The 25865-nt window shown below is 47.9% G+C and overlaps 1 protein-coding gene across 1 annotated transcript in view; it reads right to left on the minus strand.

Annotated features, from left to right (window-relative positions):
* The window catches only part of LOC121580517 (M-protein, striated muscle), a 171639-nt gene that overhangs the window by 83342 nt on the left and 62432 nt on the right, over positions 1-25865 (minus strand). Inside the window, exons 10-14 of the mRNA XM_045224866.1 lie at positions 20538-20699; positions 18190-18331; positions 17628-17827; positions 2380-2436; positions 2114-2238 (exon numbers count right to left, since the gene is read on the minus strand). Coding sequence (XP_045080801.1) covers positions 2114-2238; positions 2380-2436; positions 17628-17827; positions 18190-18331; positions 20538-20699 — 686 coding nt within the window. The remainder of the gene's footprint in view (positions 1-2113; positions 2239-2379; positions 2437-17627; positions 17828-18189; positions 18332-20537; positions 20700-25865) is intronic.

The following is a 25865-nucleotide window of genomic DNA, read 5'->3' on the forward strand; positions in this document are numbered from 1 at the left end:
AGGAACTCCCCACACATGGTTGTCTAGGGCTTAATTGAAAGGAAAAACCAAAAACCTGCAGACACTAGGCCCTCCATGGAATGAGTTTGACACCCCTGCTGTATATAGTATGGTATTGAACTGACCCTGTATATAGTATGGTATTGGAACTGACCCTGTATATAGTATGGTATTGGAACTGGCCCTGTATATAGTATGGTATTGAACTGACCCTGTATATAGTATGGTATTGGAACTGACCCTGGAACTGGCCCTGTATATAGTATGGTATTGGAACTGACCCTGTATATAGTATGGTATTGGAACTGACCCTGTATATAGTATGGTATTGGAACTGACCCTGTATATAGTATGGTATTGGAACTGACCCTGTATATAGTATGGTATTGGAACTGACCCTGGAACTGACCCTGTATATAGTATGGTATTGGAACTGACCCTGTATATAGTATGGTATTGGAACTGACCCTGGAACTGGCCCTGTATATAGTATGGTATTGGAACTGACCCTGGAACTGGCCCTGTATATAGTATGGTATTGGAACTGACCCTGTATATAGTATGGTATTGGAACTGACCCTGTATATAGTATGGTATTGGAACTGACCCTGTATATAGTATGGTATTGGAACTGACCCTGTATATAGTATGGTATTGGAACTGACCCTGTATATAGTATGGTATTGGAACTGACCCTGGAACTGACCCTGTATATAGTATAGTATTGGAACTGACCCTGTATATAGTATTGTATTGGAACTGACCCTGTATACAGTATGGTATTGGAACTGACCCTGTATATAGTATGGTATTGGAACTGACCCTGGAACTGACCCTGTATATAGTATAGTATTGGAACTGACCCTGTATATAGTATGGTATTGGAACTGACCCTGTATATAGTATGGTATTGGAACTGACCCTGGAACTGACCCTGTATATAGTATGGTATTGGAACTGACCCTGTATTTAGTATGGTATTGGAACTGACCCTGGAACTGACCCTGTATATAGTATGGTATTGGAAGTGACCCTGGAACTGACCCTGTATATAGTATGGTATTGGAACTGACCCTGTATATAGTATGGTATTGGAACTGACCCTGTATATAGTATGGTATTGGAACGGACCCTGGAACTGACCCTGTATTTAGTATGGTATTGGAACTGACCCTGGAACTGACCCTGTATATAGTATGGTATTGGAACTGACCCTGGAACTGACCCTGTATATAGTATGGTATTGGAACTGACCCTGTATATAGTATGGTATTGGAACTGACCCTGTATATAGTATGGTATTGGAACTGACCCTGGAACTGACCCTGTATTTAGTATGGTATTGGAACTGACCCTGGAACTGACCCTGTATTTAGTATGGTATTGGAACTGACCCTGGAACTGACCCTGTATTTAGTATGGTATTGGAACTGACCCTGGAACTGACCCTGTATATAGTATGGTATTGGAACTGACCCTGTATATAGTATGGTATTGGAACTGACCCTGTATATAGTATGGTATTGAACTGACCCTGTATATAGTATGGTATTGAACTGACCCTGTATATAGTATGGTATTGGAACTGACCCTGGAACTGACCCTGTATATAGTATGGTATTGGAACTGACCCTGGAACTGACCCTGTATATAGTATGGTATTGGAACTGACCCTGTATATAGTATGGTATTGGAACTGACCCTGTATATAGTATAGTATTGGAACTGACCCTGTATATAGTATGGTATTGGAACTGACCCTGTATATAGTATGGTATTGGAACTGACCCTGGAACTGACCCTGTATATAGTATGGTATTGGAACTGACCCTGGAAATGACCCTGTATATAGCTTCTTGCTTTCTCGTGTTCTTCTTAATTCTTATTTTTGTGTGTTTTTTTATGTAGGTTTTATAGTTCTACTGATATTGATTACGGCATTGTTGGGTTTGGAGCTCAGAAGAAAGGCATTTCACTGTACTCGTGCACGTGACAATAAAGTTGAAAGTTGAACCAATCAACCCATCAATCAATCAATCAATCAATCAATCAATAAACCAATCAATGTATCAATCATTAAACCCATCAATCAATCAATCAATCATCCTCTCACCTTCTCTACGAGGTACATAACCCCCTCATGACCTCTCTGAGCGGGAGGAGTCCAGGCCAGAACCACGTAGTTCTTCGTTGCCTCGGTAACCACCAGGTCGGTGGGCTCACCTGGGACCACGCCCACTGAGGGGTCAACAAGGGTCAGGGGTCAGGATTATTGTAATAAACAGTGGAAGTCTTCCTCACATTAAGACAGTAAACAGCAGAGAGGTCTATAGATAATGCATAGGAAGTGTATATAAAGTGTATAATTATTGGTCTAACCTGTAGCGTCTTCCTCAGTGAACTTGATCATTCCGGTGAAGGGAGCAGAGGGACCAGCTAAGACACACAGAGACAGAGAGTTAGAGAGGGTTAGGGTTAGGGACAGAAACAGAGACAGAGACAGAGGGTTAGGGACAGAAACAGAGACAGAGGGTTAGGGTTAGGGACAGAAACAGAGACAGAGACAGAGGGTTAGGGTTAGGGACAGAAAGAGACAGAGACAGAGGGTTAGGGTTAGGGACAGAAACAGAAACAGAGACAGAGACAGAGGGTTAGGGTTAGGGACAGAAACAGAGACAGAGACAGAGGGTTAGGGTTAGGGACAGAAACAGAGACAGAGACAGAGGGTTAGGGTTAGGGACAGAAACAGAAACAGAGACAGAGGGTTAGGGTTAGGGACAGAAACAGAGACAGAGGGTTAGGGTTAGGGACAGAAACAGAGACAGAGGGTTAGGGTTAGGGACAGAAACAGAGACAGAGGGTTAGGGTTAGGGACAGAAACAGAGACAGAGACAGAGGGTTAGGGTTAGGGACAGAAAGAGACAGAGACAGAGGGTTAGGGTTAGGGACAGAAACAGAAACAGAGACAGAGACAGAGGGTTAGGGTTAGGGACAGAAACAGAGACAGAGACAGAGGGTTAGGGTTAGGGACAGAAACAGAGACAGAGACAGAGGGTTAGGGTTAGGGACAGAAACAGAGACAGAGGGTTAGGGTTAGGGACAGAAACAGAGACAGAGACAGAGGGTTAGGGTTAGGGACAGAAACAGAGACAGAGTCAGAGACAGAGGGTTAGGGACAGAAAGAGACAGAGACAGAGGGTTAGGGTTAGGGACAGAGACAGAGGTTTGGGACAGAAACAGAGACAGAGACAGAGGGTTAGGGTTAGGGACAGAGACAGAGGGTTAGGGTTAGGGACAGAAACAGAAACAGAAACAGAGACATAGACAGAGGGTTAGGGTTAGGGACAGAAACAGAGACAGAGGGTTAGGGTTAGAGAAAGAGACAGAGATAGAGGGTTAGGGTTAGGGACAGAGACAGAGACAGAGGGTTAGGGACAGAAACAGAGACAGAGACAGAGACAGAGGGTTAGGGTTAGGGACAGAAACAGAGACAGAGACAGAGGGTTAGGGTTAGGGACAGAGACAGAGACAGAGGGTTAGGGTTAGAGAAAGAGACAGAGATAGAGGGTTAGGGTTAGGGACAGAGACAGAGACAGAGGGTTAGGGACAGAAACAGAGACAGAGACAGAGACAGAGGGTTAGGGTTAGGGACAGAAACAGAGACAGAGACAGAGGGTTAGGGACAGAAACAGAGACAGAGACAGAGGGTTAGGGACAGAAACAGAGACAGAGACAGAGGGTTAGGGACAGAAACAGAGACAGAGACAGAGGGTTAGGGTTAGGGACAGAAACAGAGACAGAGACAGAGGGTTAGGGTTAGGGACAGAAACAGAGACAGAGGGTTAGGGTTAGGGACAGAAACAGAGACAGAGGGTTAGAGAGAGTTAGGGTTAGGGACAGAGACAGAGACAGAGGGTTAGGGACAGAAACAGAGACAGAGACAGAGGGTTAGGGTTAGGGACAGAAACAGAGACAGAGGGTTAGGGTTAGGGACAGAAACAGAGACAGAGAGTTAGAGAGAGTTAGGGTTAGGGACAGAGACAGAGACAGAGGGTTAGGGACAGAAACAGAGACAGAGACAGAGGGTTAGGGTTAGAGACAGAGACAGAGACAGATGGTTAGGGACAGAAACAGAGACAGAGACAGAGGGTTAGGGACAGAAACAGAGATAGAGACAGAGGGTTAGGGTTAGGGACAGAAACAGAGACAGAGACAGAGGGTTAGGGACAGAAAGAGACAGAGACAGAGGGTTAGGGTTAGAGACAGAGACAGAGGTTTAGGGACAGAAACAGAGACAGAGACAGAGGGTTAGGGTTAGGGACAGAAACAGAGACAGAGACAGAGGGTTAGGGTTAGGGACAGAAAGAGACAGAGACAGAGGGTTAGGGTTAGGGTTAGAGACAGAGACAGAGACAGAGGGTTAGGGACAGAAACAGAGACAGAGACAGAGACAGAGGGTTAGGGACAGAAAGAGACAGAGACAGAGGGTTAGGGTTAGGGACAGAAACAGAGACAGAGACAGAGGGTTAGGGTTAGAGACAGAGACAGAGACAGGGGGCTAGGGACAGAAACAGAGACAGAGACAGAGACAGAGGGTTAGGGTTAGGGACAGAAACAGAGACAGAGACAGAGGGTTAGGGTTAGGGACAGAAACAGAGACAGAGACAGAGGGTTAGGGTTAGGGACAGAAACAGAGACAGAGACAGAGGGTTAGGGTTAGGGACAGAAACAGAGACAGAGACAGAGGGTTAGGGTTAGGGACAGAGACAGAGACAGAGGGTTAAGGACAGAAACAGAGACAGAGACAGAGGGTTAGGGTTAGGGACAGAGACAGAGACAGAGGGTTAGGGTTAGAGAAAGAGATAGAGGGTTAGGGTTAGGGACAGAGACAGAGACAGAGACAGAGACAGAGACAGAGACAGAGGGTTAGGGTTAGGGACAGAAACAGAGACAGAGACAGAGACAGAGGGTTAGGGTTAGGGACAGAAACAGAGACAGAGACAGAGGGTTAGGGTTAGGGACAGAAACAGAAACAGAGACAGAGGGTTAGGGTTAGGGACAGAAACAGAGACAGAGGGTTAGGGACAGAAACAGAGACAGAGGGTTAGGGTTAGGGACAGAAACAGAGACAGAGGGTTAGGGACAGAAACAGAGACAGAGGGTTAGGGTTAGGGACAGAAACAGAGACAGAGGGTTAGGGTTAGGGACAGAAACAGAGACAGAGGGTTAGGGTTAGGGACAGAAACAGAGACAGAGACAGAGGTTTGGGACAGAAACAGAGACAGAGACAGAGGGTTAGGGTTAGGGTTAGGGACAGAGACAGAGGGTTAGGGTTAGGGACAGAAACAGAAACAGAGACAGAGGGTTAGGGTTAGGGACAGAAACAGAGACAGAGGGTTAGGGTTAGGGACAGAAACAGAGACAGAGGGTTAGGGTTAGGGACAGAGACAGAGACAGAGGGTTAGGGTTAGGGTTAGGGACAGAGACAGAGACAGAGGGTTAGGGTTAGGGACAGAAACAGAGACAGAGGGTTAGGGACAGAAAGAGACAGAGACAGAGGGTTAGGGTTAGGGACAGAGACAGAGACAGAGGTTTGGGACAGAAACAGAGACAGAGACAGAGGGTTAGGGTTAGGGACAGAAACAGAGACAGAGACAGAGAGTTAGAGAGAGTTAGGGTTAGGGACAGAAACAGAGACAGAGGGTTAGGGTTAGGGACAGAAACAGAGACAGAGACAGAGGGTTAGGGTTAGGGACAGAAACAGAGACAGAGACAGAGACAGAGGGTTAGGGACAGAAAGAGACAGAGACAGAGGGTTAGGGTTAGGGACAGAGACAGAGGTTTGGGACAGAAACAGAGACAGAGACAGAGGGTTAGGGTTAGGGACAGAGACAGAGGGTTAGGGTTAGGGACAGAAACAGAAACAGAAACAGAGACATAGACAGAGGGTTAGGGTTAGGGACAGAAACAGAGACAGAGACAGAGGGTTAGGGTTAGGGACAGAAACAGAGACAGAGACAGAGGGTTAGGGTTAGGGACAGAGACAGAGACAGAGGGTTAGGGTTAGAGAAAGAGACAGAGATAGAGGGTTAGGGACAGAAACAGAGACAGAGACAGAGGGTTAGGGTTAGGGACAGAGACAGAGACAGAGGGTTAGGGTTAGGGACAGAGACAGAGACAGAGGGTTAGGGACAGAAACAGAAACAGAAACAGAGACAGAGACAGAGGGTTAGGGTTAGGGACAGAAACAGAGACAGAGACAGAGGGTTAGGGTTAGGGACAGAAACAGAGACAGAGACAGAGGGTTAGGGTTAGGGACAGAGACAGAGACAGAGGGTTAGGGTTAGAGAAAGAGACAGAGATAGAGGGTTAGGGTTAGGGACAGAGACAGAGACAGAGGGTTAGGGACAGAAACAGAGACAGAGACAGAGACAGAGGGTTAGGGTTAGGGACAGAAACAGAGACAGAGACAGAGGGTTAGGGACAGAAACAGAGACAGAGACAGAGGGTTAGGGACAGAAACAGAGACAGAGACAGAGGGTTAGGGACAGAAACAGAGACAGAGACAGAGGGTTAGGGACAGAAACAGAGACAGAGACAGAGGGTTAGGGTTAGGGACAGAGACATAGACAGAGGGTTAGGGTTAGGGACAGAGACATAGACAGAGGGTTAGGGTTAGGGAAAGAGACAGAGACAGAGACAGAGGGTTAGGGACAGAAACAGAGACAGAGGGTTAGGGTTAGGGACAGAAACAGAGACAGAGGGTTAGGGTTAGGGACAGAAACAGAGACAGAGACAGAGGGTTAGGGTTAGGGACAGAAACAGAGACAGAGACAGAGGGTTAGGGTTAGGGACAGAAACAGAGACAGAGACAGAGAGTTAGAGAGGGTTAGGGTTAGGGACAGAAACAGAGACAGAGACAGAGGGTTAGGGTTAGGGACAGAAACAGAGACAGAGACAGAGAGTTAGAGAGGGTTAGGGTTAGGGACAGAAACAGAGACAGAGACAGAGGGTTAGGGTTAGGGACAGAAACAGAGACAGAGGGTTAGGGTTAGGGACAGAAACAGAGACAGAGACAGAGGGTTAGGGTTAGAGACAGAGACAGAGACAGAGGGTTAGGGACAGAGACAGAGACAGAGGGTTAGGGTTAGGGACAGAGACAGAGACAGAGGGTTAGGGTTAGAGACAGAAACAGAGACAGAGACAGAGAGTTAGAGAGGGTTAGGGTTAGGGACAGAAACAGAGACAGAGACAGAGGGTTAGGGTTAGGGACAGAAACAGAGACAGAGACAGAGGGTTAGGGTTAGGGACAGAAACAGAGACAGAGACAGAGGGTTAGGGTTAGGGACAGAAACAGAGACAGAGACAGAGGGTTAGGGTTAGGGACAGAAACAGAGACAGAGACAGAGGGTTAGGGACAGAAACAGAGACAGAGACAGAGGGTTAGGGACAGAGACAGAAACAGAGACAGAGGGTTAGGGTTAGGGACAGAAACAGAGACAGAGGGTTGGGGTTAGGGACAGAAACAGAGACAGAGACAGAGGGTTAGGGTTAGGGACAGAAACAGAGACAGAGGGTTAGGGTTAGGGACAGAAAGAGACAGAGACAGAGGGTTAGGGACAGAAACAGAGACAGAGACAGAGGGTTAGGGTTAGAGACAGAGACAGAGACAGAGGGTTAGGGTTAGGGACAGAGACAGAGACAGAGGGTTAGGGTTAGGGACAGAGACAGAGACAGAGGGTTAGGGACAGAAACAGAGACAGAGACAGAGGGTTAGGGTTAGGGGACAGAAACAGAGACAGAGACAGAGGGTTAGGGACAGAAACAGAGACAGAGACAGAGGGTTAGGGACAGAAACAGAGATAGAGACAGAGGGTTAGGGTTAGGGACAGAAACAGAGACAGAGACAGAGACAGAGGGTTAGGGACAGAAAGAGACAGAGACAGAGGGTTAGGGTTAGAGACAGAGACAGAGGTTTAGGGACAGAAACAGAGACAGAGACAGAGGGTTAGGGTTAGGGACAGAAACAGAGACAGAGGGTTAGGGACAGAGACAGAGACAGAGGTTTAGGGACAGAAACAGAGACAGAGGGTTAGGGACAGAGACAGAGACAGAGGTTTAGGGACAGAAACAGAGACAGAGACAGAGGGTTAGGGTTAGGGACAGAAACAGAGGGTTAGGGGTTAGGGACAGAGACAGAGACAGAGGGTTAGGTTAGGGACAGAAACAGAGACAGAGACAGAGGGTTAGGGTTAGGGACAGAAACAGAGGGTTAGGGTTAGGTTAGGGGACAGAAACAGAGACAGAGGGTTAGGGTTAGGGACAGAAACAGAGACAGAGGGTTAGGGTTAGGGACAGAGACAGAGACAGAGGGTTAGGGACAGAGACAGAGACAGAGGGTTAGGGTTAGGGACAGAAACAGAGACAGAGGGTTAGGGTTAGGGACAGAAACAGAGACAGAGGGTTAGGGTTAGGGACAGAGACAGAGACAGAGGGTTAGGGACAGAGACAGAGACAGAGGGTTAGGGACAGAAACAGAAACAGAGACAGAGGGTTAGGGTTAGAGACAGAAACAGAGACAGAGACAGAGAGTTAGAGAGGGTTAGGGTTAGGGACAGAAACAGAGACAGAGACAGAGGGTTAGGGTTAGGGACAGAAACAGAGACAGAGGGTTAGGGTTAGGGACAGAAAGAGACAGAGACAGAGGGTTAGGGACAGAAACAGAGACAGAGACAGAGGGTTAGGGTTAGAGACAGAGACAGAGACAGAGGGTTAGGGTTAGGGACAGAGACAGAGACAGAGGGTTAGGGGTTAGGGACAGAGACAGAGACAGAGGGTTAGGGACAGAAACAGAGACAGAGACAGAGGGTTAGGGTTAGGGACAGAAACAGAGACAGAGACAGAGGGTTAGGGACAGAAACAGAGACAGAGACAGAGGGTTAGGGACAGAAACAGAGACAGAGGGTTAGGGTTAGGGACAGAAACAGAGACAGAGGGTTAGGGTTAGGGACAGAAACAGAGACAGAGACAGAGGGTTAGGGTTAGGGACAGAAACAGAGACAGAGGGTTAGGGTTAGGGACAGAAAGAGACAGAGACAGAGGGTTAGGGGACAGAAACAGAGACAGAGACAGAGGGTTAGGGTTAGAGACAGAGACAGAGACAGAGGGTTAGGGTTAGGGACAGAGACAGAGACAGAGGGTTAGGGTTAGGGACAGAGACAGAGACAGAGGGTTAGGGACAGAAACAGAGACAGAGACAGAGGGTTAGGGTTAGGGACAGAAACAGAGACAGAGACAGAGGGTTAGGGACAGAAACAGAGACAGAGACAGAGGGTTAGGGACAGAAACAGAGATAGAGACAGAGGGTTAGGGTTAGGGACAGAAACAGAGACAGAGACAGAGACAGAGGGTTAGGGACAGAAAGAGACAGAGACAGAGGGTTAGGGTTAGAGACAGAGACAGAGGTTTAGGGACAGAAACAGAGACAGAGACAGAGGGTTAGGGTTAGGGACAGAAACAGAGACAGAGGGTTAGGGACAGAGACAGAGACAGAGGTTTAGGGACAGAAACAGAGACAGAGGGTTAGGGACAGAGACAGAGACAGAGGTTTAGGGACAGAAACAGAGACAGAGACAGAGGGTTAGGGTTAGGGACAGAAACAGAGGGTTAGGGTTAGGGACAGAGACAGAGACAGAGGGTTAGGGTTAGGGACAGAAACAGAGACAGAGACAGAGGGTTAGGGTTAGGGACAGAAACAGAGGGTTAGGGTTAGGGTTAGGGACAGAAACAGAGACAGAGGGTTAGGGTTAGGGACAGAAACAGAGACAGAGGGTTAGGGTTAGGGACAGAGACAGAGACAGAGGGTTAGGGACAGAGACAGAGACAGAGGGTTAGGGTTAGGGACAGAAACAGAGACAGAGGGTTAGGGTTAGGGACAGAAACAGAGACAGAGGGTTAGGGTTAGGGACAGAGACAGAGACAGAGGGTTAGGGACAGAGACAGAGACAGAGGGTTAGGGACAGAAACAGAAACAGAGACAGAGGGTTAGGGTTAGAGACAGAAACAGAGACAGAGACAGAGAGTTAGAGAGGGTTAGGGTTAGGGACAGAAACAGAGACAGAGACAGAGGGTTAGGGTTAGGGACAGAAACAGAGACAGAGGGTTAGGGTTAGGGACAGAAAGAGACAGAGACAGAGGGTTAGGGACAGAAACAGAGACAGAGACAGAGGGTTAGGGTTAGAGACAGAGACAGAGACAGAGGGTTAGGGTTAGGGACAGAGACAGAGACAGAGGGTTAGGGTTAGGGACAGAGACAGAGACAGAGGGTTAGGGACAGAAACAGAGACAGAGACAGAGGGTTAGGGTTAGGGACAGAAACAGAGACAGAGACAGAGGGTTAGGGACAGAAACAGAGACAGAGACAGAGGGTTAGGGACAGAAACAGAGATAGAGACAGAGGGTTAGGGTTAGGGACAGAAACAGAGACAGAGACAGAGACAGAGGGTTAGGGACAGAAAGAGACAGAGACAGAGGGTTAGGGTTAGAGACAGAGACAGAGGTTTAGGGACAGAAACAGAGACAGAGACAGAGGGTTAGGGTTAGGGACAGAAACAGAGACAGAGACAGAGGGTTAGGGTTAGGGGACAGAAAGAGACAGAGACAGAGGGTTAGGGGTTAGGGTTAGAGACAGAGACAGAGACAGAGGGTTAGGGACAGAAACAGAGACAGAGACAGAGACAGAGGGTTAGGGACAGAAAGAGACAGAGACAGAGGGTTAGGGTTAGAGACAGAGACAGAGGTTTAGGGACAGAAACAGAGACAGAGACAGAGGGTTAGGGTTAGGGACAGAAACAGAGACAGAGACAGAGGGTTAGGGTTAGGGACAGAAAGAGACAGAGACAGAGGGTTAGGGTTAGGGTTAGAGACAGAGACAGAGACAGAGGGTTAGGGACAGAAAGAGACAGAGACAGAGGGTTAGGGTTAGGGACAGAAACAGAGACAGAGACAGAGGGTTAGGGTTAGAGACAGAGACAGAGACAGGGGGTTAGGGACAGAAACAGAGACAGAGACAGAGACAGAGGGTTAGGGTTAGGGACAGAAACAGAGACAGAGACAGAGGGTTAGGGTTAGGGACAGAAACAGAGACAGAGACAGAGGGTTAGGGTTAGAGACAGAGACAGAGACAGGGGGCTAAGTACAGAAACAGAGACAGAGACAGAGACAGAGGGTTAGGGTTAGGGACAGAAACAGAGACAGAGACAGAGGGTTAGGGTTAGGGACAGAAACAGAGACAGAGACAGAGGGTTAGGGTTAGGGACAGAAACAGAGACAGAGACAGAGGGTTAGGGTTAGGGACAGAAACAGAGACAGAGACAGAGGGTTAGGGTTAGGGACAGAGACAGAGACAGAGGGTTAGGGACAGAAACAGAGACAGAGACAGAGGTTAGGGTTAGGGACAGAGACAGAGACAGAGGGTTAGGGGTTAGAGAAAGAGATAGAGGGTTAGGGTTAGGGACAGAGACAGAGACAGAGACAGAGACAGAGACAGAGACAGAGGGTTAGGGTTAGGGACAGAAACAGAGACAGAGACAGAGACAGAGGGTTAGGGTTAGGGACAGAAACAGAGACAGAGACAGAGGGTTAGGGTTAGGGACAGAAACAGAGACAGAGGGTTAGGGTTAGGGACAGAAACAGAGACAGAGGGTTAGGGACAGAAAGAGACAGAGACAGAGGGTTAGGGTTAGGGACAGAAACAGAGAAAGAGACAGAGGGTTAGGGTTAGAGACAGAGACAGAGACAGGGGGCTAGGGACAGAAACAGAGACAGAGACAGAGACAGAGGGTTAGGGTTAGGGACAGAAACAGAGACATAGACAGAGGGTTAGGGTTAGGGACAGAAACAGAGACAGAGACAGAGGGTTAGGGTTAGGGACAGAAACAGAGACAGAGACAGAGGGTTAGGGTTAGGGACAGAGACAGAGACAGAGGGTTAGGGACAGAAACAGAGACAGAGACAGAGGGTTAGGGTTAGGGACAGAGACAGAGACAGAGGGTTAGGGTTAGAGAAAGAGATAGAGGGTTAGGGTTAGGGACAGAGACAGAGACAGAGACAGAGACAGAGACAGAGACAGAGGGTTAGGGTTAGGGACAGAAACAGAGACAGAGACAGAGACAGAGGGTTAGGGTTAGGGACAGAAACAGAGACAGAGACAGAGGGTTAGGGTTAGGGACAGAAACAGAGACAGAGGGTTAGGGTTAGGGACAGAAACAGAAACAGAGACAGAGGGTTAGGGTTAGGGACAGAAACAGAAACAGAGACAGAGGGTTAGGGTTAGGGACAGAAACAGAGACAGAGACAGAGGGTTAGGGTTAGGGACAGAAACAGAGACAGAGACAGAGGGTTAGGGTTAGGGACAGAAACAGAGACAGAGACAGAGGGTTAGGGTTAGGGACAGAGACAGAGACAGAGGGTTAGGGACAGAAACAGAGACAGAGACAGAGGGTTAGGGTTAGGGACAGAGACAGAGACAGAGGGTTAGGGTTAGAGAAAGAGATAGAGGGTTAGGGTTAGGGACAGAGACAGAGACAGAGACAGAGACAGAGACAGAGACAGAGGGTTAGGGTTAGGGACAGAAACAGAGACAGAGACAGAGACAGAGGGTTAGGGTTAGGGACAGAAACAGAGACAGAGACAGAGGGTTAGGGTTAGGGACAGAAACAGAAACAGAGACAGAGGGTTAGGGTTAGGGACAGAAACAGAGACAGAGACAGAGGGTTAGGGACAGAAACAGAGACAGAGGGTTAGGGTTAGGGACAGAAACAGAGACAGAGACAGAGGGTTAGGGTTAGGGACAGAAAGAGACAGAGACAGAGGGTTAGGGTTAGGGACAGAAACAGAGACAGAGACAGAGGGTTAGGGTTAGGGACAGAAACAGAGACAGAGACAGAGGGTTAGGGTTAGGGACAGAAACAGAGACAGAGACAGAGGGTTAGGGTTAGGGACAGAAACAGAAACAGAGACAGAGGGTTAGGGTTAGGGACAGAAACAGAGACAGAGACAGAGGGTTAGGGTTAGGGACAGAAACAGAGACAGAGGGTTAGGGTTAGGGACAGAGACAGAGACAGAGGGTTAGGGTTAGGGACAGAAACAGAGACAGAGGGTTAGGGTTAGGGACAGAAACAGAGACAGAGGGTTAGGGTTAGGGACAGAGACAGAGACAGAGGGTTAGGGTTAGGGTTAGGGACAGAGACAGAGACAGAGGGTTAGGGTTAGGGACAGAGACAGAGACAGAGGGTTAGGGTTAGGGACAGAGACAGAGACAGAGGGTTAGGGTTAGGGTTAGGGACAGAGACAGAGACAGAGGGTTAGGGTTAGGGACAGAAACAGAGACAGAGGGTTAGGGTTAGGGTTAGGGACAGAAACAGAGACAGAGGGTTAGGGTTAGGGTTAGGGACAGAAACAGAGACAGAGGGTTAGGGTTAGGGTTAGGGACAGAGACAGAGACAGAGGGTTAGGGTTAGGGACAGAAACAGAGACAGAGGGTTAGGGACAGAAAGAGACAGAGACAGAGGGTTAGGGTTAGGGACAGAGACAGAGACAGAGACAGAGGTTTGGGACAGAAACAGAGACAGAGACAGAGGGTTAGGGTTAGGGAAAGAGACAGAGACAGAGGTTTGGGACAGAAACAGAGACAGAGACAGAGGGTTAGGGTTAGGGAAAGAGACAGAGACAGAGGGTTAGGGTTAGGGACAGAAACAGAGACAGAGACAGAGACAGAGGGTTAGGGACAGAAACAGAGACAGAGGGTTAGGGTTAGGGACAGAAACAGAGACAGAGACAGAGGGTTAGGGTTAGGGACAGAGACAGAGACAGAGGGTTAGGGTTAGGGACAGAAACAGAGACAGAGACAGAGGGTTAGGGTTAGGGACAGAAACAGAGACAGAGACAGAGACAGAGGGTTAGGGACAGAAAGAGACAGAGACAGAGGGTTAGGGTTAGGGACAGAGACAGAGGTTTGGGACAGAAACAGAGACAGAGACAGAGGGTTAGGGTTAGGGACAGAGACAGAGGGTTAGGGTTAGGGACAGAAACAGAAACAGAAACAGAGACAGAGACAGAGGGTTAGGGTTAGGGACAGAAACAGAGACAGAGACAGAGGGTTAGGGTTAGGGACAGAAACAGAGACAGAGACAGAGGGTTAGGGTTAGGGACAGAGACAGAGACAGAGGGTTAGGGTTAGAGAAAGAGACAGAGATAGAGGGTTAGGGTTAGGGACAGAGACAGAGACAGAGGGTTAGGGACAGAAACAGAGACAGAGACAGAGACAGAGGGTTAGGGTTAGGGACAGAAACAGAGACAGAGACAGAGGGTTAGGGACAGAAACAGAGACAGAGACAGAGGGTTAGGGACAGAAACAGAGACAGAGACAGAGGGTTAGGGACAGAAACAGAGACAGAGACAGAGGGTTAGGGTTAGGGACAGAAACAGAGACAGAGACAGAGGGTTAGGGTTAGGGACAGAAACAGAGACAGAGGGTTAGGGTTAGGGACAGAAACAGAGACAGAGACAGAGGGTTAGGGTTAGGGACAGAAACAGAGACAGAGACAGAGGGTTAGGGACAGAAACAGAGACAGAGACAGAGGGTTAGGGACAGAAACAGAGACAGAGACAGAGGGTTAGGGACAGAAACAGAGACAGAGACAGAGGGTTAGGGTTAGAGACAGAGACAGAGACAGATGGTTAGGGACAGAAACAGAGACAGAGACAGAGGGTTAGGGACAGAAACAGAGATAGAGACAGAGGGTTAGGGTTAGGGACAGAAACAGAGACAGAGACAGAGACAGAGGGTTAGGGACAGAAAGAGACAGAGACAGAGGGTTAGGGTTAGAGACAGAGACAGAGGTTTAGGGACAGAAACAGAGACAGAGACAGAGGGTTAGGGTTAGGGACAGAAACAGAGACAGAGACAGAGGGTTAGGGTTAGGGACAGAAAGAGACAGAGACAGAGGGTTAGGGTTAGGGTTAGAGACAGAGACAGAGACAGAGGGTTAGGGACAGAAACAGAGACAGAGACAGAGACAGAGGGTTAGGGACAGAAAGAGACAGAGACAGAGGGTTAGGGTTAGAGACAGAGACAGAGGTTTAGGGACAGAAACAGAGACAGAGACAGAGGGTTAGGGTTAGGGACAGAAACAGAGACAGAGACAGAGGGTTAGGGTTAGGGACAGAAAGAGACAGAGACAGAGGGTTAGGGTTAGGGTTAGAGACAGAGACAGAGACAGAGGGTTAGGGACAGAAACAGAGACAGAGACAGAGACAGAGGGTTAGGGACAGAAAGAGACAGAGACAGAGGGTTAGGGTTAGGGACAGAAACAGAGACAGAGACAGAGGGTTAGGGTTAGAGACAGAGACAGAGACAGGGGGTTAGGGTTAGGGACAGAAACAGAGACAGAGACAGAGGGTTAGGGTTAGAGACAGAGACAGAGACAGAGGGTTAGGGTTAGGGACAGAAACAGAGACAGAGACAGAGACAGAGGGTTAGGGTTAGGGACAGAAACAGAGACAGAGACAGAGGGTTAGGGTTAGGGACAGAAACAGAGACAGAGACAGAGGGTTAGGGTTAGGGACAGAAACAGAGACAGAGACAGAGGGTTAGGGTTAGGGACAGAAACAGAGACAGAGACAGAGGGTTAGGGTTAGGGACAGAGACAGAGACAGAGGGTTAGGGACAGAAACAGAGACAGAGACAGAGGGTTAGGGTTAGGGACAGAGACAGAGACAGAGGGTTAGGGAAGAGATAGAGATAGAGGACAGAGACAGAGACAGAGGGTTAGGGACAGAAACAGAGACAGAGACAGAGACAGAGGGTTAGGGTTAGGGACAGAAACAGAGACAGAGACAGAGGGTTGGGGTTAGGGACAGAAACAGAGACAGAGACAGAGGGTTAGGGTTAGGGACAGAGACAGAGACAGAGGTTGGTTGGGGAGAGACAGAAACAGAGACAGAGGGTTAGGGTTAGGGACAGAAACAGAGACAGAGGGTTAGGGTTAGAGAAAGAGACAGAGACAGAGGGTTAGGGTTAGAGACAGAGACAGAGGGTTAGGGACAGAAACAGAGACAGAGACAGAGACAGAGACAGAGGGTTAGGGTTAGAGACAGAGACAGAGACAGAGGGTTAGGGTTAGGGACAGAGACAGAGACAGAGGGTTAGGGTTAGGGACAGAGACAGAGACAGAGGGTTAGGGACAGAAACAGAGACAGAGACAGAGGGTTAGGGTTAGGGACAGAAACAGAGACAGAGGGTTAGGGTTAGGGGACAGAAACAGAGACAGAGACAGAGGGTTAGGGTTAGAGACAGAGACAGAGACAGAGGGTTAGGGGACAGAAACAGAGACAGAGGGTTAGGGTTAGGGACAGAGACAGAGACAGAGGGTTAGGGTTAGGGACAGAGACAGAGACAGAGGGTTAGGGACAGAAACAGAGACAGAGACAGAGGGTTAGGGTTAGGGACAGAAACAGAGACAGAGGGTTAGGGTTAGGGACAGAAACAGAGACAGAGACAGAGGGTTAGGGTTAGAGACAGAGACAGAGACAGAGGGTTAGGGACAGAAACAGAGACAGAGGGTTAGGGTTAGGGACAGAGACAGAGACAGAGGGTTAGGGTTAGGGACAGAGACAGAGACAGAGGGTTAGGGTTAGGGACAGAGACAGAGACAGAGGGTTAGGGACAGAAACAGAGACAGAGACAGAGGGTTAGGGTTAGGGACAGAAACAGAGACAGAGGGTTAGGGTTAGGGACAGAAACAGAGACAGAGACAGAGGGTTAGGGTTAGAGACAGAGACAGAGACAGAGGGTTAGGGACAGAAACAGAGACAGAGGGTTAGGGTTAGGGACAGAGACAGAGACAGAGGGTTAGGGTTAGAGACAGAGACAGAGACAGAGGGTTAGGGACAGAAACAGAGACAGAGGGTTAGGGTTAGGGACAGAGACAGAGACAGAGGGTTAGGGTTAGGGACAAAGACAGAGACAGAGGGTTAGGGTTAGGGACAGAGACAGAGACAGAGGGTTAGGGACAGAAACAGAGACAGAGACAGAGGGTTAGGGTTAGGGACAGAAACAGAGACAGAGGGTTAGGGTTAGGGACAGAAACAGAGACAGAGACAGAGGGTTAGGGGTTAGAGACAGAGACAGAGACAGAGGGTTAGGGACAGAAACAGAGACAGAGGGTTAGGGTTAGGGACAGAGACAGAGACAGAGGGTTAGGGTTAGGGACAGAGACATAGACAGAGGGTTAGGGACAGAAACAGAGACAGAGACAGAGGGTTAGGGTTAGGGACAGAAACAGAGACAGAGGGTTAGGGTTAGGGACAGAAACAGAGACAGAGACAGAGGGTTAGGGTTAGAGACAGAGACAGAGACAGAGGGTTAGGGACAGAAACAGAGACAGAGGGTTAGGGTTAGGGACAGAGACAGAGACAGAGGGTTAGGGTTAGAGACAGAGACAGAGACAGAGGGTTACAACAGCGGGTTACAACAGCGGGTTACAACATGATCCTATCACCTGCACAACCAATAGCTCTCCAGGAGGAGGTTTGGTCACTCCTGTTCTAACCAATCAGATGCTGACCTCGATGGCGAGCCCTGTCGTGGGGGTCTATGGCCGTAACAGGATCAGAGGCTCTAGAAGGTCGGCTGACCCCAGCCCGGTTGATGGCTCTGACCCGGAAGGTGTAGCTCCTCCCCTCAATCAGCCCCGTTACTGGGAAACGGGCGTACTTCACAGGGGTGTCGTTACACTGAGCCCAGTGGTGGTGGCCGACCTCACACCTGCACACGCACAGAGATTAGTAGCATGGACCTAGTGTGTCCAGGTACAGAACCCTAACCCTAACCCTAACCCTAACCCTAACCCTAACCCTGAGCCCAGTGGTGGTGGCCGACCTCACACCTGCAACAGATTAGCAGCATGGACCTAGTGTGTCCAGGTACAGAACCCTAACCCTAACCCTAACCCTAACCCTAACCCTGAGCCCAGTGGTGGTGGCCGACCTCACACCTGCACACGCACAGAGATTAGTAGCATGGACCTAGTGTGTCCAGGTACAGAACGCTGATCTGTCTAAAGAGGAGAGAGCGCTAACCTTCACAGAGAGCTAGGAAACCACAGAAGAGAAGAAGAGGGTCCCTACCTATCAATGAAGTATCCCAGGATGGAGCTGCTTCCCTCCACCGCCGGCTGTTTCCATGTCACCACAACGTAGTCCTTATTGGCGTCATGGCAACGCACGTCAAGGGGCGCCACGGGAACACCTTCCAACTCCACCTCTTCATCTGTGACACACACACGCGTAAATACTTGTACACACACGCGTAAATACTTGTACACACACACACACACACACACACACACTTGTGAGAACACGCCATAACAGCCAGTGAGACCAATTCTGGCTACATGACATTACAGAGCCTGTAGTCTGTTCACAAGTATCTCCACTGTGTAACATCACGCCCTTAAGACATTACACTACCACTCAGATCACTCCACTGTCTGTCACACATCTATCAAACCCTTTAAAGCTGTCCTGTAGTCATTCATTGGGGATATAGTAAGGTCTGCTTTACCTGAAGAAACCTTTCATTTATTAGACTAGCACCCCCCCTCTACTCTCCTTTCCTCTCTCTGCAGTGTGTTTCGGTGTGTTGGGTGGAGACTGATATAGAAGCAACATTTCAGGAGATAAAACTGAGACAGAGAGACACATCACTGAGACAGTCACTGGTTAATAATAATAATAATATGCCATTTAGCAGACGCTTTTATCCAAAGCGACTTACAGTCATGCGTGCATACATTTTTGTGTATGGGTGGTCCCGGGGATCGAACCCACTACCCTGGCGTTACAAGCGCCGTGCTCTACCAGCTGAGCTACAGAGGACCACACTGCCATATGAAGTAACCCATTGGTTAACACTGCCATTTGAACAGATCCACTGGTTAACACTGCCATTTGAACAGATCCACTGGTTAACACTGCCATTTGAACGGATACACTGGTTAACACTGCCAATTGAACTGATCCACTGGTTAACACTGCCAATTGAACTGATCTACTGGTTAACACTGCCAATTGAACGGATCCACTGGTTAACACTGCCAATTGAACTGATCCACTGGTTAACACTGCCAATTGAACTGATCCACTGGTTAACACTGCCATTTGAACTGATCCACTGGCCAACACTGCCATTTGAACTGATCCACTGGTTAACACTGCCATTTGAACTGATCCACTGGTTAACACTGCCATTTGAACTGATCCACTGGCCAACACTGCCATTTGAAATAATCCACTGGTTAACACTGCCAATTGAACTGATCTACTGGTTAACACTGCCAATTGAACGGATCCACTGGTTAACACTGCCAATTGAACTGATCCACTGGTTAACACTGCCAATTGAACTGATCCACTGGTTAACACTGCCATTTGAACTGATCCACTGGCCAACACTGCCATTTGAACTGATCCACTGGTTAACACTGCCATTTGAACTGATCCACTGGCCAACACTGCCATTTGAACTAATCCACTGGTTAACACTGCCATTTGAACTAATCCACTGGTTAACACTGCCATTTGAACTGATCCACTGGTTAACACTGCCAATTGAACTGATCCACTGGTTAACACTGCCATTTGAACTGATCCACTGGCCAACACTGCCATTTGAACTGATCCACTGGTTAACACTGCCATTTGAACTGATCCACTGGCCAACACTGCCATTTGAACTAATCCACTGGTTAACACTGCCATTTGAACTAATCCACTGGTTAACACTGCCATTTGAACTGATCCACTGGTTAACACTGCCAATTGAACTGATCCACTGGTTAACACTGCCATTTGAACTAATCCACTGGTTAACACTGCCATTTGAACTGATCCACTGGTTAACACTGCCATTTGAACTAATCCACTGGTTAACACTGCCATTTGAACTGATCCACTGGTTAACACTGCCAATTGAACTGATCTACTGGTTAACACTGCCAATTGAACGGATCCACTGGTTAACACTGCCAATTGAACTGATCCACTGGTTAACACTGCCAATTGAACTGATCCACTGGTTAACACTGCCATTTGAACTGATCCACTGGTTAACACTGCCATTTGAACTAATCCACTGGTTAACACTGCCATTTGAACTGATCCACTGGTTAACACTGCCATTTGAACTGATCCACTGGTTAACACTGCCATTTGAACTGATCCACTGGTTAACACTGCCATTTGAACTGATCCACTGCCGTACACATGAATGAAACACATGCTGTAGTTGTACTTCTCCTGATCTCAGTCTTTGGACCAGCGCTCAGCTGGCCTTCAGCCTCATGTCTTCTCACACTGCCATTCCCTTATAATACAAACCTTGTCATGCATTATTGCTTACTTATGGTATGTTATTATAGCCTATGATATCGTACTGTATCATATCGTACTGTTAAGTAAACCATTTCGGGTCATACCTCTGACGAAGACGTAAGCGGAGTGGGTCTGGAAGCCAGACTTGGTGTTAACTCTCAGGGTGTAGAGTCCTTCATCCTCCTTGTTAAGATGGACCAGTGTCAGTGTGGCTTTCTCTCCACTCCAGTGGCTGTGGACCCACTTAGACTCTGACAGGGCCTTGCCTGGGGAGAACACACACATCAGACAGATGGACTCATTACTTCACAAAGATAAAGCACAGGACAGTGTGAAAGGTCTTTGGGTGCTGTAGGTCCAAGAACAGCTCAGCACAGCAACTCTCTGTGTGTGTGTGTGTGTGTGTGTGTGTGTGTGTGTGTGTGTGTGTGTGTGTGTGTGTGTGTGTGTGTGTGTGTGTGTGTGTGTGTGCATGCGCGTCCTACCTCTGTATTTTGTTCTAATTTTTGACTCGTTTCAGGAATCTAGGCGTATGTCACTACTTCACAGGAGAGGCATTTGAACATAAACATTAATTTTTTATCAAAATGCGTTTTTGGGCATAAATGCCTTCTGGAACGTGAACTTTCATGTGTCTTAATAACAAACTTGTATTCCATCCCTAAACACAAATAAAATTGTTAAATTACAGGAACCTTCCCGCTAGCCATGATTGGCTGAGATAATGGATGGGCTGGACATGCCGGGAGATGAGTTTGGATTGGTCTGCCATGTAGCATGCTTCTCTCGATAACGTGAGCTGCTCAGTATTTGTTGATAGTCCTTTCTACCGCGCCATTTTTGAAAGATATAACGTTAGCCATCGGGATCTACAAAAGTTTTGCTACTTTTCTCAACAACATTGATACCCTGAATTTAGCAAGCGCTATCAACAGATCAGTTGGAAAAAGGGATGGGCTACTTTCTGCACACGCCATGGTCAGTGTGAACCGGAGTGACTTGACACAACGCCAAACAAGATGTAGCTACAAACAAAACAGAGTTAAATGGGTCCAGTCTGCCGTGTAAGCGTTCATCCATATATACGGGTAAGAGTCTAGCTACATTTTTAGATATGATACTGTTTAAATTTTGTCAGAAAGTTGTTTTCATTGTAAGTTAAAGTATACTGAGTTAGCTAGTGAATGTTAGCTTGCTGGCTCGCTAGCTAACATTACATGTATGATCTAAGTAATCCTTCTACCCCCCCCAAAAAACAAAAAAACACTGGCTATAAGGTCAATGCACCAATTTGTAAGTCACTCTGGATAAGAGCGTCTGCTAAATGACGTAAATGTAAAATGATCTGTATAGTAATATTATTCCAATCAGAAAAAACCATTTGCATTGCTAGTTATAGCCCAGTACTAACCCTAGGAAGCTCTTTGCCACATTCTCCTCACTGCTGAACCCCCCTCCTCCCCCTCTCTGTGGATGACTTCGTCAACCACTTTGAAAAAGAAGGTTGACGACATCCGATCCTCGTTTGTTAAGTCTAATGACACTGTTGTTAAGTCTAATGCTCACACTGCCCTACCCTATGCTTTGACTTCTTTCTCCCCTCTCTCTCCAGATAAAATCTTGCGACTAGTGACTGCAGGCCGCCCAACAACCTGCCCGCTTGACCCCATCCCCTCCTCTCTTCTCCAGACCATCTCCGGTGACCTTCTCCCCTACCTCACCTCGCTCATCAACTCATCCTTGACCGCTGGCCATGTCCCTTCCGTCTTCAAGAGAGCGAGAGTTGCACCCCCTTCTCAAAAAAACCCAACACTCGATCCCACTGATGTCAACAACTACAGACCAGTATCCCTTCTTTCTTTCCTTTCCAAAACTATTGAGCGTGCCGTCTTTAGCCAACTCTCTTGCTATCTCTCTCAGAATGACCTTCTTGATCCAAACCAGTCAGGTTTCAGAACTGGTCATTCAACTGAGACTGCTCTTCTCTGTGTCACGGAGGCTCTCCGCACTGCTAAAGCTAACTTTCTCTCCTCTGCTCTTGTCCTTCTAGACCTGTCTGCTGCCTTTGATACAGTGAACCATCAGATCCTCCTCTCCACCCTCTCCGAGCTGGGCATCTCCGGCGCGGCTCACTCCTGGATTGCGTCCTACCTGACCGGTCGCTCCTACCAAGTGGCGTGGCGAGAAGCTGTCTCCGCACCACGTGCTCTCACCACTGGTGTCCCCCAGGGCTCAGTTCTAGGCCCTCTCCTATTCTCGCTATACACCAAGTCACTTGGCTCTGTCATATCCTCACATGGCCTCTCCTATCATTGCTACGCTGACGATACACAACTAATCTTCTCCTTTCCCCCTTCTGATAACCAGGTGGCGAATCGCATCTCTGCATGTCTGGCCAACATATCAGCATGGATGACGGATCACCACCTCAAGCTGAACCCTGGCAAGACGGAGCTGCTCTTCCTCCCGGGGAAGGACTGCCCGTTCCATGATCTCGCCATCACGGTTGACAACTCCGTTGTGTCCTCCTCCCAGAGCGCGAAGAGCCTTGGCGTGACCCTGGACAACACCCTGTCGTTCTCCGCTAACATCAAGGCGGTGACCCGATCCTGCAGGTTCATGCTCTACAACATTCGGAGAGTACGACCCTGCCTTACACAGGAAGCGGCACAGGTCCTAATCCAGGCACTTGTCATCTCCCGTCTGGATTACTGCAACTCGCTGTTGGCTGGGCTCCCTGCCTGTGCCATTAAACCCCTACAACTCATCCAGAATGCCGCAGCCCGTCTGGTGTTCAACCTTCCCAAGTTCTCTCACGTCACCCCCCTCCTCCGCACACTCCACTGGCTTCCAGTTGAAGCTCGCATCCGTTACAAGACCATGGTGCTTGCCTATGGAGCAGTGAGGGGAACGGCACCTCCGTACCTTCAGGCTCTGATCAGTCCCTACACCCAAACGAGGGCATTGCGTTCATCCACCTCTGGCCTGCTGGCTTCCCTTCCTCTGCGGAAGCATAGTTCCCGCTCAGCCCAGTCAAAACTGTTCGCTGCTCTGGCACCCCAATGGTGGAACAAGCTCCCTCACGACGCCAGGACAGCGGAGTCACTCACCACCTTCCGGAGACATTTGAAACCCCACCTCTTTAAGGAACACCTGGGATAGGATAAAGTAATCCTTCTACCCTTCCCCCCCCCCAAAAAAAAATAAAATAAATAAAAATAAATAAATAAATAAGTATAATTGTAAAGTGGTTATCCCACTGGCTATAGGGTGAATGCACCAATTTGTAGTCGCTCTGGTTAAGAGCGTCTGCTAAATGACGTAAATGTGCCCTTGAGCAAGGCACTTAACCCTAATTGCTCCTGTAAGTCGCTCTGGATAAGAGCGTCTGCTAAATGACTAAAATGTAAATGTAAATGTACAGCTATGACAATGTTTGTATTGGTAGTAGAATGAGTTGGGATTATGCCGGTTCATTGTTTAGCTAGCTAGCTAGCTACATGTCTAAACAAAAGACTCCACTTCGCCAGATGATTACATGACCCATCAAGTTAGCCAGGTGTGTCTGGGGGTGATTATGGCCAAGTAACCATTTCACTGTACCGTTTACACCTTCTGTATCCTGTGAAAGTGACAAATAAACATAGATTTTATTTGATATATTGTTTGTTTTACCAGAGAAGGTAATGTGAGGAACAACATGACCTGCACCAAAGTCAGATTAGGATATAGGCCAAGGACTAGATGAAGTGTATTTTTACCTGGAATTGTTCCTTATTGTAGGCGACTACTTTTATCACTTTTTAAATATTTGGTTGTTTACTACTCTTCTCACTCTGTTCAGCACATGACCTCACATGAGTCCTTAAAGAGATGGGTGGGGCTAAAGCTTAAGAGGGTGTGAACGATACTGAATGGGTGTAGACAAAGAAGAGCTCTCCAGTAGGTGTACCAAAACATTTAAGGGCCATTTTCTCAAAAGTGAGGTTACAAGTTTATCAACTTTCAAAGCAGAATTACTTTCCCTTGTTCTTCAACTGCGGTGTATGATATACCATTTTCTAGCTCTGAGTCGGTACTTTTATCCAATGTAAAAAACACAATTTCAAAATGTTGCTACATAAGACCAAATCAAAGCGGTCGGTCACATTTGAAAAATATATAAAGTAATACAAATATATATTTTGTACACAATAAAGAAAATCAATTACGGGTCAACAACTAAATATTCCTACCAGCGTTGATCAAAGCTCAGAACGCTTATATACTTGATTTGACTGAGTACTCATTGAGCCTGCCTCTTTGTGAACGAGTGGAATCACGAACAGGTTTGTTCATTATGTCACCATTATTTGCCTCCTGATTTGCCTTTTAGCAGCACATTCACCTCTCTCTCAAATGGTTAACTCCGCCCTCTCGTGGCACAGGCTGAGGGCCTGAGACGTGAAAGGAAATACCCCAGCTCGTGGTCGGCTCAAGTAGGCAATAGAGACGCTACTGACAGTGTGTTTTGCGAGATGTCGGACAAAAGGTTATTTTAAAACCGCCCGCGACTTCTATCGTGTCTACAGATATCCCCCAAGCAAACGAAAACCGACTCTCGGAGAATGAGTGAACAACTGGTAAATAATTGCTTATAGATATGTCAGTCAGTCAGGTGGCTAGCTGCCGGCAGAGACGTCTATCGCAGTAACGTTGAAGGCTCTGGCTAGCATTACTAAGCCAGCTAGAAGAATGACGTAAGAAGCTAACATTAAACAGAGCCTACCTCAACAGCAGCAAAAAATAGGCTACTAAGTTCTCATAACTTTGCTTTACAGAGAGTAGGCTACTGAAACAGTGATGTGGTGCTCAGTGGTAAAGCTGAGGCAGAATGCAATGCATGCAGGAGGAAGCAGAGGAGAGAGAGAGGTTAGTACAGTGGTTCCAAAACTTGGGGTTGTGGCCCCATGTGTCCCCTGAGAAAATCTGTACTAATCTTATCAAACAAGTTACAAACTTCAAAAAATAACATATGTTTCAATATGAACATCTCCACAGGCCTATCTTCCCTATAGACCGACATTAAAATACCATTCTAATGTTATACCCCTGAAAGAGGGGGAAAAATTAGAAATGATTCACACCGACACGTAGCATCAGTGAAGAAACGAAAACATATAACATTTTTAGAACTGTATTGTTTGCATGTTAATTGAATTTTAATGTAACCTATAGGGAAGATAGGTCCTGTGACGATGTTTCAATATGAACATCTCCACAGGACCTATCTTCCCCATAGGCCTACATTAAAATACAACCACTGTATGTTTCAATATGAACATCTCCACAGGACCTATCTTCCCTATAGGCCTACATTAAAATACAACCAGTGTATGTTTCAATATGAACATCTCCACAGGATCTATCTTCCCTATAGGCCGACATTAAAA

This window comes from Coregonus clupeaformis, chromosome 14 (genome assembly GCF_020615455.1).
Source record: "Coregonus clupeaformis isolate EN_2021a chromosome 14, ASM2061545v1, whole genome shotgun sequence".
Lineage (NCBI taxonomy): Eukaryota > Metazoa > Chordata > Actinopteri > Salmoniformes > Salmonidae > Coregonus > Coregonus clupeaformis.